The sequence below is a fragment of the Oryzias latipes genome, chromosome 17 (assembly GCF_053564925.1).
Source record: "Oryzias latipes strain Hd-rR chromosome 17, Olatipes_Hd-rR_3.1".
In the NCBI taxonomy this organism is placed as follows: Eukaryota; Metazoa; Chordata; class Actinopteri; order Beloniformes; family Adrianichthyidae; genus Oryzias; species Oryzias latipes.
In genome coordinates, this window is record NC_136253.1 from 23,733,269 (window position 1) to 23,753,691 (window position 20,423).

General features: G+C 39.5%; 1 protein-coding gene and 1 long non-coding RNA gene across 31 annotated transcripts in view; one reads left to right on the forward strand and one right to left on the reverse strand.

Moving 5' to 3' along the window:
* ctnnd2b (catenin (cadherin-associated protein), delta 2b) overlaps positions 1 to 17,273 on the forward strand; it is a 199,455-nt gene extending 182,182 nt beyond the window's left edge. For 14 of the 30 annotated variants that reach the window (XM_078935532.1, XM_078935531.1, XM_078935538.1 and 11 more), the window contains 9 exons: positions 234 to 416; positions 5,494 to 5,666; positions 6,002 to 6,165; positions 7,566 to 7,821; positions 10,605 to 10,698; positions 10,828 to 10,954; positions 12,828 to 12,956; positions 13,229 to 13,305; positions 14,767 to 17,273. In XM_078935532.1, the coding sequence (XP_078791658.1) occupies positions 234 to 416; positions 5,494 to 5,666; positions 6,002 to 6,165; positions 7,566 to 7,821; positions 10,605 to 10,698; positions 10,828 to 10,954; positions 12,828 to 12,956; positions 13,229 to 13,305; positions 14,767 to 15,030 (1,467 nt within the window). In that variant the 3' untranslated portion in view covers positions 15,031 to 17,273. Of the gene's footprint in view, positions 1 to 233; positions 417 to 5,493; positions 5,668 to 6,001; positions 6,166 to 7,565; positions 7,822 to 10,604; positions 10,699 to 10,827; positions 10,955 to 12,827; positions 12,957 to 13,228; positions 13,306 to 14,766 lie in introns of all 30 variants that reach the window. The other 16 variants (XM_078935540.1, XM_078935536.1, XM_023964886.2 and 13 more) reach the window with 4 other exon arrangements.
* On the reverse strand, positions 1,327 to 6,126 carry LOC144986896 (uncharacterized). Its single transcript, XR_013650764.1, has 3 exons — positions 5,987 to 6,126; positions 3,008 to 3,133; positions 1,327 to 1,457 (listed from the first exon to the last, which is right to left on the reverse strand). It is a non-coding gene; the product is annotated as an uncharacterized LOC144986896 (long non-coding RNA).
* Positions 17,274 to 20,423: the final 3,150 nt, after the last annotated feature.

The window sequence follows — 20,423 nt, forward strand, 5'->3', positions numbered from 1 at the left end:
GGCTGCACAGCCACTTACAACAACAGGATTAGGGTGCGTGTCTGTGTACATTATGCACACTGCAAGTGTTTATGTCTGGGAATTAGATCTACTGTCTGCACTTTAAAGTTTGTTTGCACTAACATGTAAGTGTCCGTATGCTCTCCTAGCTGCTATTTGTTCATTCTTCGCCTCTGCTTCATTATGCTCCTGCTTTCTCCTGCATATCTATCTGGGTTTCTTTTTTCCTCCAGACTGTGGAGAACTGTGTGTGCATCCTGAGGAACTTGTCCTACCGTCTGGCTGCAGAGACCGCCCACAGCCAGCAGGGGGGGTCAGAGGAGCTGGACGGTTTGTTTTGCGACACCGGCGGCAAGGACGCAGAAAGTTCGGGTTGTTGGGGCAAGAAGAAGAAGAAAAAGAAGGGTCATGACCAGGTAAGAAAAATTGTTGCTTTACAAGTTGAAAATATCCTACAAATGTTATAATGGAAAAAGCTTAGCATTTAGGGAGTACATTTTAATTTAGGTAAAGGAGGCGTTAGCTTTGGGCAGCAAAACTTCCCTAAAAAAAGTTGAATATATTTCTGTTTTAACAAAAAATGTCTATTTTCCCTCACAAAATTGATTTGACAAAGATTCCTATAGGGTAAAGACAGTTTCAAAATAAAACAAATGCTTATAGACAAAGTTATGCACAAAAAAGAAACAAAGTTGGGTATTTTGATTATTACCCTTTTTTTGTGTTTTTGTTACATTATTCTATGATCATCAACCTTTTTTTGACAAACATTGACTATTTTTTTACACCTAATAAGTATAATACTCTTTTTTGGACTATTTTCCACCACATCTTGATCTAAAACAGTCTTTGGGTGCATTGTTCACACAGTCAGCTGCTCAAGAAGTGACCGCAGATCGCCGTTATTATTATTATGTTATTATTATTATGTTATTATTTTCAACAGAACTATTGTAACAAGTTAATAATCCCATTATGGGATCACTAAAATATGTATTTTCTATTTTAGTTTAATAAATGAGCCTCAGTACACACATTTTTTTTTAATTAATGTTTTGTGACAAGATATGTGCCTGTAACGCCTCTATATGTTTTTAGTTTTCAACACTAAGTAAAATCAGATTCAAAACAAAGACTAATCAAAAGAGGCATGTTAGATGTAAAATGCTGTATTCTTATTTTTTTTGTGTGCACAACTTTGTCTAAGAGCCTTTTGCAGTTATCTCACCCCATAGAAAACTCAGAAAAGCTGTGTGCATTAAAATAACCTGATCTAGATGATGTTTTTTGTGCTTTGACATAATACCACAGTACAAGTACTTGTTTGAACAATACCAAAGGACTTCTAAAAACTTACCATGAGTTAAGCAGAAGTATTCTTTCAAGCTTGAAGAGACCTGTCTGTCAAGCATCATACATCATCATGAGGCTTAGAAAGGGCCAATGGGAGTGGTGGGCTGTGAAGGTCACCAAGGAGCGATGAACAGATTTACGAGTGCAGAACCACTCAGCCATTAATGCCCAATGCAACTGCATGCAAATCGCCATAGGGTTGAAAACAGCCAGATCCTATAGGTGTAGCTTATCTAATAAAATACATGGTAAATATCTGACAGACATTATTAGCTTTTAGTTTGAAGGTGACATTCCTGGATTACAAAACCAGCTCAGAATACAAGACCCTGGTCAGAGGAACACCAAGCCAGCAGTCTTAAACATCTATTGTACTTGTCTAGTGGAGAAAAGGACTTTTTGCACTTTTGGTTTAACTTGAATTAATCCAAACTACTTGAAATTCCGTTCCAACAATGGCTTGCTTGATAGTAGTAATGCTGGAAAAGATCTCTTATCAGAGAGACAACAAAACACCAAGAAGAACACTGGACGGTCCTGCTAGTCCTTTGACCATTTTACACTGATCCCTCGTTATACCACGGTCTCGCTGTTTCACAGATTTATTTTCAGTCCAATTTTGCAACCCTTATTTTTGTTTTATTTTTATTTTACGGCGCATTGTGTTTTGCATCCTGACTGTCAATCAATAGTGTCAAATTTACATAATTCTTCAATCGTGAGCAGATCTTTGCTTTTGTTCTGTAATACTGGAGTTATTTTTTCCACAAATTTTTAAACTATGAGAATTTAAAAGAGAGAGAAAAGTGTGTGTCGTTTTCTAGGACAGTTTCTGCAGAGCGGGAGTGGTTCATTAGAAATTTAGCCTCTAAGTTGTTGGGGTGGCCGTTGGTGCGGAGCAATCCCACCCAACTCTAACTAAGAGTTTACACACTCTCCCACTAGCTTACAGCCCCAACTTAAAATTACGGGTGCAACAAAAAATGCCGAGCAATATTGGAGTTGTCCAGGCGTACAGTTTTGAGGCAGATGCCAACTCAGACGAGACAAACGTAGACAGACACGGATCTGTTTGTCTACAAGTGAATCCATTAGATTGGGATTTCAGAGCTTGTGGTCTGCCAAATGTATTTTTTACGTAACAAATATGATATTTTTTTTAAACAGCTTTTGTCTTTTCCTGATTCACAACTATTTGAATAAAGAAATATAATTTTAAGCTTAATTTTCTGAATATATGTCCTCCATCATTAGAATAATACCACAGGAACATGTTAAAAAGACCAAAACACGGTTTTCAGGAGATGGAGCACTTGTTATGATAGTCAAAGGTCTAACACGTCCAGCCTGTTGTGTTCTATGTGATTTTCCTTTTTTTTAATATCCTGATCAAACCCTATTTTAGGTAATTGCGCCCCTACCCCAATGTTCAACTTTTGTAAATCATCCTTTTTTTCAAGCTGTTTGTTCCGCTTCGTTTTTTATTTAACTCTTTAAACCAAATTAAGTTTTAATGTTTTTTTTCCCTCCCCACACAATCGATCAAGTCAGCACAGGAGAACTAACCTAGTATGGAAGCAGAGGAAGTGGGGATACAGACCTGAGCATTCATTATCTGAGCATATGCAGGCAGGAGCAAACAAAGCATTCTAACCTTAATCTTATGAACAAATGGATCTTTCCGTTACGCCAGACCCAGGACTCTACATTTGGTCGTTAGGTAGATTCTTAGAAAGTGTTCTTCACCTTTCGGCACACGCAGACTTGCGCCTCCTTGTAACTAAAAAAAATAAAATAAAATATTTGAAGGCACATATTTATTTAAGCTTTTTTTGTATTTCAGTATTCAAAAATTGACCAGAAAGGGAATATTTTTGTTTGACATCAGCTTTAGTTTTTAGATTTGTATGTATTTACTTATTAAATGTCTCTACAGCACCAATAATTTGAAACTAGAAGTGAATCCGTGGTTTAAATTTTATCTTTAGATCATTAAGATACTGACTGTGTACTTATTACCTACACTCAATCAATAATATATCAGGTCAGTGTGGCAGTTTTCCTCCAGTTTCCTGAATCTCATCCCTTAAAAGCTGTAGCTAAAAAAGAAAAAAGATGGCAGAAAAAATAAAGGTCTTGGGGCCGATGAATTGGCAGAAATCAATCGTCTGCTCTGGAAAAAGGCTCCATCTTCTATTTATTCAAAAGAGCAATCAGCACCACATTCTGGTTAAGTGGTGGGTGCCTTTTCACCACATTTTAGTGAAGCTGCTCAGATTGAAAACCAACACTTCCGGTGGATCTGGGGGTGTGTGTGAATTACTCATTAGCCAAACATGCACTCCCTCATCAGCCCCTTAGTGGTCGCAATGGTCCAAATCTGTATTGAATTCTTCTTCTTTATGATGATCTTTTCAAAGGCAGATAATGTGAAATGAAAAATTCTAATAAAAACATCTTAAAAATAATGTTAAAACCAACGTTTGACACTCCGTCTGTGCCGCTCCACTCCTGAGCAGCTGTGGGCGATTACCATGAGGGAGCGATTATGGAGCACGTTGAAGAGGGTAAAACTCTGTCAGGTGGAGAGCACTCGGGACACAGACGAGGAGAATAGACAATAACTGGCATGTAACGTAGTACTTAGATATTTTGACATAAGATTATGTCACATGAGAGGAGAATAAAGCAATGATGTCCTAAGATGAACAGATTCTGTGTGACAACAACAAAAAACAGACAATCCTACATTTAAAAATGATGATTTTCATCATTTGTCAAGCTATATGGACTCGTGTTCCATCCACTGCTCCCATCTGTCTCTTTAACATTTCTGTGGTCTAGGATCGATCGGTTGACACTCTTTCTTAACCGCCTTCTGGTCATCACCATCATTTTGTCATCACAACTTCCTTTTGTCTTCTGAGAAGCTAAATAATACGTTTGTTTGAGCTAGAAAAATAAAAATGTGGGGGGGAAATTACATGGATAGACATGAGCCATGATTAACAGCACCTTCCTTAAAGAAGCTATAATGAAAATTGTGTTTTTGGTGTTTTAACTTTTTGGCATTGAGGACAAAATTTAAAGAAAATTAACATCAAACCTGCATTTTTGAGTATTTATTTGGTCAAAAATTGCTGTTTGAAGTAGAGCTTATTTTTTATGAAGAAAATGCACTGGATGGGCCACAAGCTTCCTGCTACAAGCTGCAAGCAACAGGGAGGGGGGGGGGGTTCTCTGCACCAATTGTCCCACCCACATTTCAAAGGTAAATTTCTAATGAACTACTGTCACTCTGCAGAAACTATGTCCTAGAAGACAATGCTGTTTTTTTTTATTTCGGCTAAATACGACAATCATATTTAGAAGACCACATGGAACACTTTGAAAATAACTCAAAATATGAACAGAGTGAGTCTTTAAACTGCCTTAAAGTATCTAAAATTAAGATAAGTTGAGAAAAATATGATGATTCTGTGCGGGGAATTTTAGCATGTCACAGTGCAGTTTGGCAGAAACATAAACCAGGAAATGAAAACAGTGAACACATAAAAATGTAAACGAATAATACTGTTATAAATTCTACAGATACACGAAAAAACAGCACACAGTAAAGATGATGTATAAGTGAGGAAAGGTAATTGTGAAAATTCAGTTAAAACTAATAGATTTGAAATGAATTTGAATGGATGAAGCTTTATTTATAAAGCACTTTACAACTCCTTTAGGAGCAAAATAAAATGAAAACCAAAATTTAAAACAGCATAAAATTACAAAAAGCATTCAGCAATAAAATAAACAAAATAAATAAAAATAATAAGAAAATTTTGATTTTTTTTTAGGCTCACAGTGGTTTAACCTGACTAAACTGAGTTGTTTAAATTGAATTACTGTATTTTCCGCACTACAGGACGCACCAGATTATTATGGCGCACAGTTAACAATTGGTCTAATTTCAAATTTATTTCATGTTTAAGGTGCACCGAACTATAAAGTTGCTCTGACTTAATTAGGGAAAAAAGACATAATTTCAGACTTAATTCATCAAATTATTTTTTTAGCACGCCTTTTAGTGAGGAAAACCTGGTAACCTAAACTGGACCGATGACTTCTAAAATTTTGTCTCCTTCTCTGCAGTGGGACGGCGTCGGCCCGTTTCCAGACTTGGCAGAACCTCCAAAAGGCATCCAGATGCTGTGGCACCCCTCCATTGTTAAGCCTTACCTTACACTGCTGTCTGAGTGCTCCAACCCCGACACCCTGGAGGGGGCAGCTGGGGCTCTGCAGAACCTAGCTGCTGGCAGCTGGAAGGTAAGAACTCAGTGCCGGGGCTTTGCCATTTTCACCCCTAGGAGCATATCTAAGAGGAACTGAAAGCTACAGTATGTGACAAAATATAGGCCAATTAAAATAAATGTGTTAGAGTTGCCTGTGTCACAGCTCGCCATGTAAGGTGAGAACATATTTACAATGTCAGTTTGCCTGGAAGTAATATTTCTCTTAATTCTAATTGTTAAGTAAGTATAATTCAACCTCAGAAACACTCCAATCTGGACTTTTATTGTGAAATTGCACAACAAGTTAAGCATCTATAAGCAACAACAAACAGTGCGAATAAACAGAAACCTACCTTCTTGTTCTTGTTGGTCTGTGTGAAGTGGTCCGTCTACATCCGAGCAGCGGTTCGCAAGGAGAAAGGTCTCCCCATCCTGGTGGAATTGCTGAGGATAGACAACGATCGGGTGGTTTGCGCCGTGGCCACGGCCCTGCGGAACATGGCGCTGGACATCAGAAACAAGGAGCTAATAGGTACGAGTGTAAATAGAGTATCGTTGTTTTCCTAACTAAAAGCTATCACTATTCACTAAACAACCTAAATAAAACAGTTATAACAGGTTACGATGCTTTAAGGGGACCTGGGATTATGTTTGTCATCAGTTCTTCTGTGACAGATTTTTTAAAAGCTTTTTCAGAAGCCAAGAAGTCTCTTCATGATGATTTATTCTTTTCTTTCTTTGGTCTCCATGGTAACCACCACATGCGTTCTCTTCTGTGCTCTTTGTGGTGATTTAGACTTTTCAGCTAATCCCTGTTATGCCTCTGTATGTGAAAGCTGCCATCCAGGTGTGTGGTGCACGGAGGCTGCAATGCCGTCGTGGAGCAGAAAAGCACAGATCCTATTTTCTCGTCCTCTGCCGTGTGGCGTTAACGCGACGAAATTGCATTTGAGCAACTTATTGGGTCGCCAACGCCTCCAGCCTTTATCAATGATGTCAGCGCTGACAGGTCCACTGTGAGCCAACGGCCGTTTTATGGCTTCAGTGTCACAAACTCTATTAGGGTTTTCATTGTTTTATGTGCATGTTCAAAATAAATCAAACATTTCTCACATTTCAGGACATTTTTTACTTTGAAACCAGAGCAACTGATAATCGATGATGTTTTATTTTTTTTATTAATAAAAGTTTAGCTTTACCTTCTTCCAGTTGCAGATAATTCCTTCCGTGCAAAAGCAGCAAAAAAAAAATGTAATAATAATAATAATAATAATAATTGTGTGTCCTTGCATTTTTCATATGGCAGAATCAGGGAGTTGTGGTGAACTCCCCAGGATGATGACCCAGTCAGAATGAGGTCCAGGGGGCAGAATAGACAAGATTTTTTTGACAGCAGCACACAGGTGTCTTGGGAATGAAGCCTCTCTGTGAGAGATGACTGAGCTTTGTTTCCATCAGTAGCTGACAGCTGCTCAGGACCAACTGCTGCTTTCCTAACTAAAACAAAGTTCCACTCCAATGAAAACCTTTGGTGCTTCTAACATGTTCTTCTAGCATTTTCCTGATGATGGAGGAGACATGAAGAAAATTACGTTTCAAATTGTATTTCTGAGTATTTTGTTTACTCAAAGCTTTGGGGGTAGAGGAAAAAAATGTAATTAAAAAAAAAGAGCTTATCTCTTACACAAAAGATGTGTTGGACAGGCCACAAGGTCATTTAAAAAAAAAATATTTACTTTCAAGTTTTAGAGATGTGTTTTCTCTTCCCCCTGACTTTCAGACTGACACGCTTTGGAGATGTGTGCATAGAACAACGGGTCCTCTAATGCCTGAAAACAGCATCACAAATGCTGACACTTTTTTTCTTTCTTACCACGCTATTCTCATTTTTACATCACCTTTCCATCTTTGTCACCCCCCCATCAAATTCAGGCAAATACGCCATGAGGGACCTGGTCCACCGCTTACCTGGAGGCAGCAACAACAACAACACCACCACCAGTGGAGGTTGTGGAGAAAGCACCAACAGTAGCACCTTGGTAGGGAAGACAATGTCTGATGACACTATCACGGCCATCTGCTGTGCACTACATGAGGTCATCACCAAGAACATGGAGAACACCAAAGCCCTGAGGGACGCCGGAGGCATCGAGAAGCTCATCAGCATTGCCCGCAGCAAGGGAGACAAGTAAGCTAAATAGCAAGATGTTGTTGGATGGAGGAGAGTATATAGAAAGTGAAAAGCTGTGTATCATGTTGCATTAATGTTTTTTAAGGTCCAGAAAAAAAACATCAGATTGCAGGTGTTTTTAATTTAAGCTTTTTTTTTTTCCACCTTGAGCAGAGGATATAACAAACGGGTTCAGAAGCAGTAATTAGGGTAGGGAGGCTAAGACATAGCTGTAGAATAAGAAAAATATGAGTTAGTCCATTTTTATTTTAAGCTTTGTTCCATCCAAAGACATATTTTATCAGTAAAAGTGTAACAATTAGGCAACTTAACTGATGAACAGATTTCTATTCCTACGATCCAACCAGATTGATCAGTCTGAGACAAGTTGGTAATCGAGTTGCCCACTACCAAAAATTGTTTTCAATTTACTTCAAAAGGTAAAATGATTATCAATATTGGAAAACACCATTTGGACTGAGGCTTGGTAGGTTTATTTTAATATAACATAAAACCTGCACTGTTCAGTACCCAGGTGTATATCTATTAGTCACAGTGGTTGACTTTTTGGCTAAAGATGTCCTGGGTGGGATTTTAGGTCAGTAAATCAAATCTTCAACTACAGATTATGATAAGAATCCAATTGTTGTTAAAATGAATGATTATACCTCTAATTCTAAATGAACGACCCTGCGAGTATTTCAGGCAGGGAACTACAGCAGTGCGTTTACCTGGTTCCTCCTCCCCGCGGGCGGTTTAGTCTAATCAACTCACCTGTTCAGCGTCCCACAAGTTCCAGGTGTGCGGTCCAATCCCTCTTCTTCCATTTCTGCGAGCTCTGCGTTCATCACCCCACCCTCCTCCCGGCTCCCATCTGTGAGCTCCGTTATCCCTTGTGCTATCCTAGGCACTTTAACGTTGGGAGTTGGGTCATCTAGACCCACTAGACAGTGCTCTGAACCTTTTTTCTTCAATGATTTGTGATCTTTACTGGTGTCCATGGATTACATGAAATCTTTCCACCTGTATCCACCTTTGTCATGGTAGGGAGAACACGTCAATCTAAGGGTGGGGTCACCTAAGATAGCACAAGGGTTAATACCCAAAGTTTTCTATGGAGATCTTTGTTTTATGTATCTTATCGGAGCCTTATGCCAAACTAAAAGGTATATGAAAATAAATCTTCTTTACTGTATGAGTTGTCTGACGGAAATAAAATTCCCTCACCTCGACCAACAACCATCCTAAAAAGAGTGTTTTGACGGGACAAATGGATTTTCCTTGAGTTACTCATTGCTCCATTCGCCTAAAAGTAAAACAAAATCCACTAAATAATTAAATCAAACACCTAATAAAGAAATAAATAAAAAGTCACTGCCTCACAATTCAGGAAATAGTCAGGAAATAGAAATAAGCCTGAAAACGTCAAACAAGTTTTAAAAACCAGGCTATCCATGTCTATACTTTTGATTTACATTTATAATTTTTTGCATCAGAGGAAAATCCTTTTGAAACCACCTTCTAATGGTTAAACAAGGAAATAAAGTACGTTAACGGAATGTGTGGGCTTCATCATTGCCACGGCAGATAGCTAGCTGATGGCTAAGACTGCTAATGGCTAGGCAATTAGTTTCTTTGTTGGTGTAGCTAAAGCTCTTCATTTTTGCACTAATGGTAGCTCGAGTTAAAGTCCCACCCGTGTAGGATGCCCCAGAGGGAAATTGGTGGATTTTTAGGCTGGTACATGGTGTTTTATTTTGAGCTTAAGTAACCTTTGCCAACCTCTGACAGACAGTCATTTTTAGCATTTTTATCCATTTCTTTTTTATTTAATGTGTTTAGTGCTACAGTACAACAAAATATACATTATACATTATACATATACATACAGTAGATACATCTAGCTATCTATCCATCCAGTCAAAATTTTCACTGATCTAAAAACACAAATGAGGCAAAATTAGATCAAATAATTGGTACAAGCTACTCAAAAGGTACTTTCTGTGTACCTACTGACTTCTTAGACATGGTACACGCACATAGACATGAAACACGTAATAGTCAACAACAAAGCTAGTACATAAATACCAACCACCAAGAGAGAGATATGAACTTATCACATACTGTAAGTACCTCATAAAAAAGTACTATTTAAGTAGCACATAGGTACAATGACAGTACCACATACATATCAAGGATGCATTACCAAAACTTCCCAACTGTGACACAAAAAGAACTTTAATAGATGCAAAATGGCTTTGAAGTGATAACAGGAAGAAATAATAATGTAATTCTGTGTGAAGGGAAACTAAAAACCCAACAGATGTGCAAATTTAGAAAAAAATAAACAGATAAACATGATTTTTTGACAAGTTAATGTCTTATTTCTTTTGCTCTGCATTGATCCGCTACACAAGAGCTCAATGCATCACTGTGGAGTGATAGAATTTCTCCTAGCATGTCTCACGGAAATAAAATTTCAGTTCCCGAACCCTCATAAGACCACATGAGCCAATTAAACCCACAGCCATCAGTCAAAGCCTGGAGGAGGCAGAATGAAATCCTTGGCAGTCAATCAATCAGCAAAACAATTTTGCAATTTGGCTCGGTTCGGTTTAATGCCTCGTGTGAGATAATGGGAACAAAATTGTCATTGTTGTTTTCTTTTGTCAGAGTCCAAACAATTTAACTTTTGTAGTTTTTTCCCCCCCTTGTTTTTCCATTGTGATATGTTTTATAAAACAGCAAAAAAGAAATAGATGGTCAAGCTTTACGACTTGTCTTTGTTTTCTCCTCTGCTGAATTCCCAGACATAGTCCTAAAGTGGTGAAAGCTGCATCCCAGGTCCTGAACAGCATGTGGCAATACAGAGATCTGCGTAGCCTTTACAAAAAGGTACGTCTGGTTTGTAGATCATCAAACGCCAGTAATCCTTTGACTGTTACGATCAATATTAAATGTCTGTGACCAGCAATAATGATAAGACTGCTCTTCTAATCTCATCTGGTATCCTCGTTATTGCAGGACGGCTACTCTCAGTACCATTTTGTTGGCTCCTCCTCCACGATAGAGCGAGACAGGCAGAGGCCTTATTCTTCCTCTCGCACTCCATCTATTTCTCCTGTTAGGACTTCGCCTAACAATCGATCCGGTGAGTCAAGCGTCTTCCCTTTTCAACCTCCCATCATTTTACCCCTCAGCAGAATCCAGTTAAGAACACACTGCTCAGTTAGAGCAGTGTGTTCTTCTAACCTTCACGCCGCAGCAACGCCTGACACATTAACTTCACGCCACGCCCGTTAACGAATTCCTGTCCTTGCGTTGTCAAAGTTTTGAGCAAGACAAGCCTTCCAAGGTCTTGTTTTCTGCAGAATCCATTTGTTAAAAAGTCCAAGGCATAAAAGGGAGTGCATTTCAGGAGCAGTAGCTGATAATGATGATGAGCGGCTTATGTTTCAACAGAGTGGAGATTCTTGAAGAGCAATCAATTCTAACTGCATTACAACACATGAACCAGATGCAAAGGGGCAGAAGTAACCACACAACCTCACTTGCCAGCGTTATAGTAGCTTCTTGAAGACCCACTCCAATAAAAATCATATTTTTGTTTTTTTTTAAACATTTTTTTTGTTGCATTTTTTCATAATGAAGGACAGATATAGTGAGGTAGCCCTCTGCTAGCCTCCCTGAGTTGGTTGATGAGGAAGTGAGTGACAAAAACGTATTTATTATAAAGTTATTAAAATGTTGAATTAAAGTTGCACGGAGCTCCGGATGCCCAGCAGCATGCATTGCTGAGCAAACCAATGAGCAGTAAAAATTAGGCAGATTATCTGGCGGCAGGGGCGTTCCCTGTCTGCACAAACACAAATAGATAAAAGAGTAAACATCTGGTTCCACACACAGCCATGGGTCTGGAAAGGAGGAGTAGGCTCTAACTTTATGGCTTCATATGGTCATTGAGGTGTGGCTTGTGCTCTAACTGGTTGTTTTAGTGCGTCCATCAATGACGTCTGCTCTCTCCTCCTGGCTCCTGTCATGCGGCCGAACGAGGTCATTCTGCTGCTCAGAAAGAGACTAAACTTCAAAAATCATAACAAGGCACTGATCTTTTATTCCTCAAAGTTGAATCACGTGAATTTAATATTTGTAGCTCAAGCAGTATGATAAGAAATAGGGGTCCCCACTAAGAAAATTAAGCTTAAAATTGCATTTCTGAATATTTCTTAATTTAAATCATTTTGAATCAGGAGCAGATGAAAAAAGGCTTCGGGATAAAGCTTGTAGTTGTGACATAGGAGCAACAATCAGCGGGACGCAGGCTCTCTGCTCCGCTCCATTCCGATGCATCCGCTTGTAGACGTCTTTGTTTTCCTCGTCTGAGCTGGCATCTGGCTCAAAACAGTACGGCTGGATAGCTCCGATATTGTTGTTGCACTGATAATGTAAGGTGGGGGTTGTGAGGAGCTGTAAGCTAGTACGAGAGAGAGTGTTAACAGAGGGATAGTGGGGGTAGGCTTACTGTCCCCGCCCACAATTCTGAAGGATATTTCTAAAGAACCACTGCCACTCTGCAGAAACTGTCCTAGAAAACGGCATCATCATCGTTAAAAGATCGCGATCAAAGATGATCAGAGTGGGACTTTTTGATCAGGGTTTTGCTGCGTATCTTACTACCAAACACAAGGTAATTTTGTTTGTAACAAAACAAGTGGATGACTCAATGTTGTCCACTTTGAAACCACACCGTTGTCAAAACAGAAATTGATGACATCTCCAATAGCTCAGTTTGAGCTCTTATTAGCACTTCCACAAAGCAGGAAATTATTTACAATAAATTGTAGGCATCAGAGTGCATGGTGTGACAGTCAGAAAATGCAGCAGCAATGACACACAGATATGTACCATTTTCCCTGTCCTCCACAATGAAGTCAGTGTTTGACCTTCCTTTTATTCGCCGTCTTCTTTTTGGCGCGCTGATAAAGTGTTGATGGACTAAAGCCATGTGCCTTTTGTTCCCGCAGCGAGCGCTCCCGCTTCCCCGAGGGAGATGATGGCGTTGAAGGAGAGGAAGGCAGACTATGAGGCGACGGGTAATGCCGGTTACCACGGAAACAAGGGAGAGCACACATCCCGGAAGGACGCCATGATGGGTAGGAATTCCTGCATGCATTTCTGCCACAAAGATATGATTAAAGATTAGATGACGAAATAAATTAAAGTGTATATAAAAATAACAGCAAAGTTCTGGTGTGTTTTTCGCATAAAACAGTAAGATCTCAAGGTTTTAGGAAGTAATAGGTTGCTCATTTCAATTAAATAGTAATTATGTATTAATGCAATAATGATTACTTTGAAGAATTAATGCCTCTGCATTATAAGCCTTTTGGTTAAGAGCTGTAATTTATTGCCAATGTTTCTGCAGGTCAAATCACCGGTGGCTCCTCAACGCTACACAGAGGAGCGTACGTGTCCCCCACAGATGATTTAAAGTATAATCAGGTAATATTTTTCTGACATTTAGAAAATTCTTTAATAATTACAGAACCCACAGTACAGTCCAAACGTTTGGTCTGTACTGTACATTTTTTTATTTTTAGACAACACTGTGGTCTGTTTTATGTGCAATACATATAAACTTAGACTGGATTATTATCCACAGCCGATACTGATAGTTAGGGGCGGAGCTAAAACGTTTTATATGGGGGGGGGGGCTGGGTGGCAAAATACTTTGGAAGAGTAGTGGAAGGCTGTGGATTAAAAATATGTATGTCTTACAGTTTTAATATTATTATTGTTTTTGTTTCATTTGAAAATGTTACTTTTGTTATTGTTGCGATGCTAAAGAAGCTTGTATTTATGATTTCTTAATCTTTCTGAATAATAATCAAATAATATTGGGGTTGCATGTTTGGGGGAAAGCTTTTTTGCTGGGGAGCAGCTGCCCCCCTCCCCCCCTTGACCCTTGTAGTTCCGCCCCCTGCTAATAGTACACTATCAGTTCATGCTGTCATTGTATAAATCCATAATTTGTTGATCCCTTCATGAGGAGCTCCAAATTTGATTAGGTAGAGAAGAATCAGCGCTTTCATTTCAAAGTAGAAAATCCTGATGCAGCGGGTTCTCCGAGGGTTCTGTCTGGTGATCAATTCACATGGCGTGCTTATGGGACAATGTCTTCACGGCTCTCATTTTGGGTTCTTCGCTCTCCACTGTGAGCTCTTTCAACTCATTCCTTTTTCCCAGAAACTACACAGTTTTAGGGAATTAACATCAGAAAGTCACAATATTGGAATTGTTTTACAGTCCATCTTTTAGAAGTTTTTTTTTTTTTGTAATCAACCAGGGGCTACTGTCCAAAGTTTACGCTACGTTGAAGCATTGACTGTAAATCGATGCGGCATGGAAGACACGGATGATGCTGAGAGATCGGTTTCATTTATGTTGAAAAGCTCCACAAAGGTGTCTGCAACGTCTACTGAATGACGCCGCTTTCAGTGGCACCACCGTCTCTCTGTGACCCAGTTTGACGACTTGCTGTCCCAAATTAGTCAGAGAAAAAATAGAATAAAATTATAGAACGCTTTTATTGCTTTCTCCATTCAAACAAGGAAAATAGCATAAAGCTCAGGAGGACAAGGATTACATTGTCCTCCATGTTGGTTTTGGACTCCATCCTCTCATCAACATGTCGTGGGCCAAAGCTGAGTCGGTTAGTGGTTGACGTGATGTGAATCCATCACCAAAGTTCAGGTTTCTGAACTTGTTCTGCATTGTTTGCATCATTGTTTGCTCAAATGACGGCTGTGTCATGGAAGAACCGAAAGTAGAAAGTCAAGTTTAGACTCTTAAAGTACGTGTAGATTTGATCCAAACGGTTAAAGTTTGCATGTGACCGTCAGCCGATCAAAATTGTTGTTGTTTTTTTAGCATTTGTGAAAAATTGTTGTCATTTCTTTTCAGGTGTCTTCTCAAGGCCTGCCATCAGAACCTTACCCCCCTTTTCAGAACCCTCCTCCCCCTGACAACGGTAACTACGAGGACCAGGCCTTCTACGAGAACCAGCTTCACGCGGGAGGCCGGCCCCCGCAAGGTGAACTGAACATGCACCTGCAGGGCCTCAAGTCCACAGGCAACTATGTGGACTTCTACTCAGCCTCAAGGCCCTACAGCGAGCTCAACTACGAGACCAGCCACTATCCCGCCTCACCAGATTCTTGGGTCTGAGAGGATGATGAGGGCGGAAGAGGAAGATGAGGATTGATGGAGACTGTACAGAGTTTGGGAGCAGGGTTAAGAGTGAACGGTCCCCCATCCTCCCTGTAGTTTTTGAGTAGCATTATAGATAGCAGGAGGACGGATGGATGGAAGGACGCATGAGGACGACACACTCCATTCAGAGATGTTTGACGAAAGCAAGAGAAAGCAGAGCTGAAGCAAAGTGGAGGAGCGGCCACGCATGTGCATGCACCACCAACCAAACCGACCAACACATTTTCCAGGCTCATGATCAACATGTAGCAGGCAGAAAAACCTGGAGCCACTGAGGGCCTTTGGATCAGGAACATAGAAGAGAGAGCCATGAGAGGAGCCAGAGCAGGAGGCGGGCGCGTGAAGGTTTTGAATGAACGACAGGATGGAACTCAAAGGTTAGGTCTTGCAGTGCAAAGTGAACGTGTCAAAGATTGACCTGTTATGGTAAACAATCATGGCGTAAAGTGACGTGAAGCACAAGCGGGAACGCTGTAGGACTTGGAGGACCTCAACGTTTGGTTTCTCTGCAGCATTTGGAAGATGGAAACCTTTTTTTTTTTTTTGGTTGTTGTTGGTGTTGTTACTTTATTTGTTGTTGTGTTTCTACTTTTTTAAAATTCCGGTTGTATAGTAATTGACGTACACTGTACATACATGAAGCTGCATTATGTACTGTACATTGCACTTTTTTTTTTTCTGTCGCCGCTGGATCATCACCACACCTCCTTCACGGAACATCCCCTCCAGGAACACAAATGCACAAAACAGCTGTACTTACAAAACTAAAATAGTAGATGTGGAGATGCTTCTGATGGTCGACACTGAATATGAATTCACGGTGCTCCTTTCACTGCCCATCACAGACGGTAAATCTGCCAGAATAGCTAAAGTCAGGCTTCCTGTGCTCGCCGCCTTCTTTTTTTTTTTTTGCCTTTTGTGTTTCTTCTAGGCTTTGGTGTTTTATCGCCTGTCTTTCCACATTAGCACCACCGATCCTTTGTTTCTGCTCTTGCCACCCTCCCCTGGAGTGACCTGTCCCTGTATATAACCGTGCCAAACAAGGTTACGTCCCCTCAGCTGCGGAGAGGGATGCTACACGCGCGTTAAAAGGGTCCAAGTTGAGCTGTTTTCAGCCAACGATGCCAGTTTGTTAATGCTTTGGTTTTTCTAAACGGTGTTTTACTAAGAGATAAGTCTGTCACCAACACTAGAGTAAAAAAAGACAAAAAAGAAAATCATACAGAGGGACAATAGTGCCAGGTGGTGCCTCACTTTCTTGAAAGTTGTACAAAATTAGTTGATTTTTTGTGTTGTAAAATAATCAATGTTTGAGGTACAAAAGATTTGAGAAAGGCAGATGGTAATTCCTAACTTCACAGTAGACAAATCTGTTAATAGAGTATGGATATATATTATATAAATATAAATAAATATATACTTTTTATGTGCTGATGTGGATGTCACTTATAGCAGCAACATTATGGGAAAAGACTTGGTTAAAAAAAAAAAGCTAATCAAAAAATTCATGAAAAAAACAAACAATACATGTAGAAAGTTTGTTCACATCTTATTTTCTGGTTGACACACCAAATTTGTCAGGTTTGTGTAGTAATGTTGTTGCTATGTGCAGTAGAGTAGACCAGGGCCCAGGGATTCCCGTTGTCACAGTCCAAAACGGTGCTACAACCATGAGAAGTATTTCTAACCCAAATGGTTTCCCCCTTCTGCTGCTTCGATCACAAAAGAACCATAAATCTGCTGGAAGCGGGAAACGCCGACCCATAACGGTGTGGGTCATGACGAAGTCTGCACACCCGAATGCTTGGGTCGTCTGGAAAGACTCGACGGTGACAACAGACCCTGACTCCCCCCTATCCACTGCTGTGTAGAAAGCCCTAGAGGTCATCATATGATGCTTGAAAACTCATAATGCAGCTGTTCCCCACAAAGATACACTCAATTTTTAAGAAAGAATTAAAAAAAAAAGAAACAGATGTGCTGTATTTGTTAGTAAGCATCTGGAAACTGACAACGTTCTGTATGTCTTTGTGATCCTTAGGCAGTAAACCTGACTATAACACCTGTATGAAGTTTAAAAAGTCAGTGACCATTCTGTTGCTAGACCAAATGTGTTTGCAAAAGAGAATTGTGAATCTTTCTATTGCCTCAAACAGATTGCATCTGCTCCAAAAAAATATAAACGGACCATCAAAGAACCTCTGCCTTCCATGAGTTGTTTGTTCCTGTTCAGAAGAGTCTAAGTAAAACTTTTTTTTTTTTTTTTCTTTCACAGAGACTATGTTGCATTCAAACATTGTAAAATAGAGATGGACAAAACAAGGGATCAGGTTAACTACGGGGTCTGCAACCTTCAACACTTAAAGAGCCAGGAGCCAGAGGCTCCGGACCCTTAAGTTGCAGACCTCTGGGTTTACTAATGGCCTCTTTGGGGCGAATTTTAAGACAGTTTTTGACATTCCTTGTAATTAAATAGGTTACTAATTTGATGGGATTGAGTTAATGAAAAAAAAAAAAAACTAATTTTACTATTATTTTTTTAAGTCTGCGTCATACAATGATGGGGTTCATGCCAATTAATAACTTAGGACATTTGTCGGAAATAAAAAAATCTACCAGGAGAGATAAAAAACAACAAAAATTAACTTTTTATTTTGCTGCAAATATTAAACAACAGTATTGTTCATCAGGTAACCCCTAGTGGTTACCTGATGAACTGCACTTGGTCCTCGTGTTTTGTTACTGATGAGCTTTAACTAGAAAGACAAGCTGTTGGTGTTTGTAACCATAACAGCTGTTTAACCTCTTGACACCTATTGATGCAAATATGCATCAAATCACTTCTGCTCCAAAATTATAATAATTTCTCATCAACTTCAATGCAAAAACATTAGTTATTTTTTCTCACAGCTGGAAAATAAATCAGGCATCATCACTAGGTTAATTACATAATCCGTGTGCTATTTTAGATGACCCCACCCTTGCATTGACGTGTTATTCCTACCATAATAAAGGTGGAATGATTTCATGTAATCCATGGATACAAGGGAAGATCACAAATCATTGAAGAAAAAAGGTTCAGAGCACTGTCTAGTGGGTCTAGATGACCCAACTCCCAAATTTAAAGTGCCTAGGATAGCACAAGGGCTAATTTGAGCTTGTGTGTGTGTGTGTGTGTTCCTGTCTTTACCTCAAAGCCTGCAGGCCTCTGAAACATCTTTACCTGTAAAGGTTTGTGGCTGCCCTCTGCTGGTTATTAGGGAAACTGCACCATAGGTCCAAAAAGGAGCCATTTTGACCCAACAGGCCGAAGTGGTTAAGTATAGTTGTGCCTCATTGACAAAGTAGAGGCCTAAATAATGAAACTAGGAGTTCAGAGCTGCAGCCCTAAATGTTTTGAAGTGATCTACAAAATGAATCCGTAAAAGAGCTCAGAATTACACAGTTCTGGCTCACATCTGCCACCAAAATTAAGTTTCCTACTTTTTCTTCTTCTTGGTTGACAAATATTATGTAGGCAACACGGGAGAAACACGATGATGTGCTGTGGCAGAGCTAGAACGTTTTATTTGGGGGGGGGCAGAGGACTTTGGAAGGGTGGCAAATGACAACATGTTATTTTAATTAAATGTTAATTTGATTTAATGTTATTGTTATTTGTATTACTTTGGGAAGGCTTGCAGAAGTGTGCATTGATGATTACCTAATCTTTTATAATGCTAATATTGGCCGCAAATCTCCACCCCTGATTATGTGACAGAGGAAAGGAAGAGGAGATGTCCTACAATCTTGACTGGGGAAGGATGCTTTCAAATAGCAGATTTAACGTTACTAAGGTGTGTTTTGAAGTGAAAGTGCCCAAAATTATACTAACCAGAGACAAAGACGGCAAGAAATAGAAAACCAGCTTGTCTTGTTAGTGCTCAGACACTCATAAAAGGATGTAAATCTTGACCTCATCAGCTATTCCCTTTTTTCAAACCTATTTTCCATCTTTTTTTTTTGTTTGTTTGTTGCTATTTTGGATTCTCTATGAGTTCATTTTTCCGCCCATTCTAACAAAGCAGCTATTGCAGCACTGCATAAACCATCTGCATGTATCCTTCACTAAATTCATTTAAATAGCACCAATATTACAACAATAGTCATCTCAATGGGCTTCACCGGTAATTGTATAGTAAACATGAAATCATAAAGAACATGAAGTCATAGAATTACATAGGTAATGGCTAAACTAAACTAAACAAACTAGGCTACACTGGGCATCCCTGTCCTTAGACCCTCCTTCTCGGCAAGGAGAAACTCCTAAAAAAAACAGATCCCGGAAAAAAGAAAAAGAAACCTCAATTTGATGTTCCTCCACATGAAGGAGGGATCCTCTCCCAGGAGGGACTGGCGATGTATCAGAACTCTTAGAGAGAATTAGCTTCTCTGTTTAAATAGTCCAGCAGATGGGCTGGCCTTCAGTTTTTTATGTTTTTAATTTTGCATTATTATTTTTTTTCTTCCTATTTTTTATTGAATGTTAGCTATGATTCTCCACTCTACCTCTGGATCAACCAGCCCTCAACAACACATTATGATAATTCAACTAATTACACTGATTGTACAAAACACAACATCAGTTATGAAAAACAATAACTGTTAAACTAAACAGGCTAAACTAAACTAGGCATCCCTGAGCTTAGACCCTCCTTCTCAGTCTCAAAACAGCTGCTCCACAGGTAAAGATATAATGTCAACAGCTGTAACCCTTGTGCTATCCTAGGCACTTTAACATTGGGAGTTGGGTCATCTAGACCCACTAGACAGTGCACTGAACCTTTTTTCTTCAATGATTTGTGATCTTCACTGGTGTCCACGGATTACGTGAAATCTTTCCACCTTTATCCACCTTTGTCATGGTAGGGAGAACACGTTAATGTAAGGGTGGGGTCATCTAAAACAGCACAAGGGTTATAATCTGCTGATGCAGCAATCTGTGTTTTCCCGATGGCAAAAGCTTTAAAATGTAGCAAAATAGATGTATAAGAAAGAGTCATTTACTTATGAAAGATTTTTATAACCCTTGTGCTATCCTAGGCACTTTAACATTAGGAGTTGGGTCATCTAGACCCACTAGACATTGCTCTGAACCTGTTTTCTTCAATGATTTGTGATTTTCACTGGTGTCTATGGATTACATGAAATCTTTCACCTTTATCCACCTTTGTCATGGTAGGGAGAACACGTCAATGGTCATCTTGACCCCATAGGATAGCATAAGGGTTAATCAGTCTTGTGTGGTTACCATTCAATTCAATTCAATTCAATTTTATTTGTATAGCCCCAAATCACAACAACAGTCG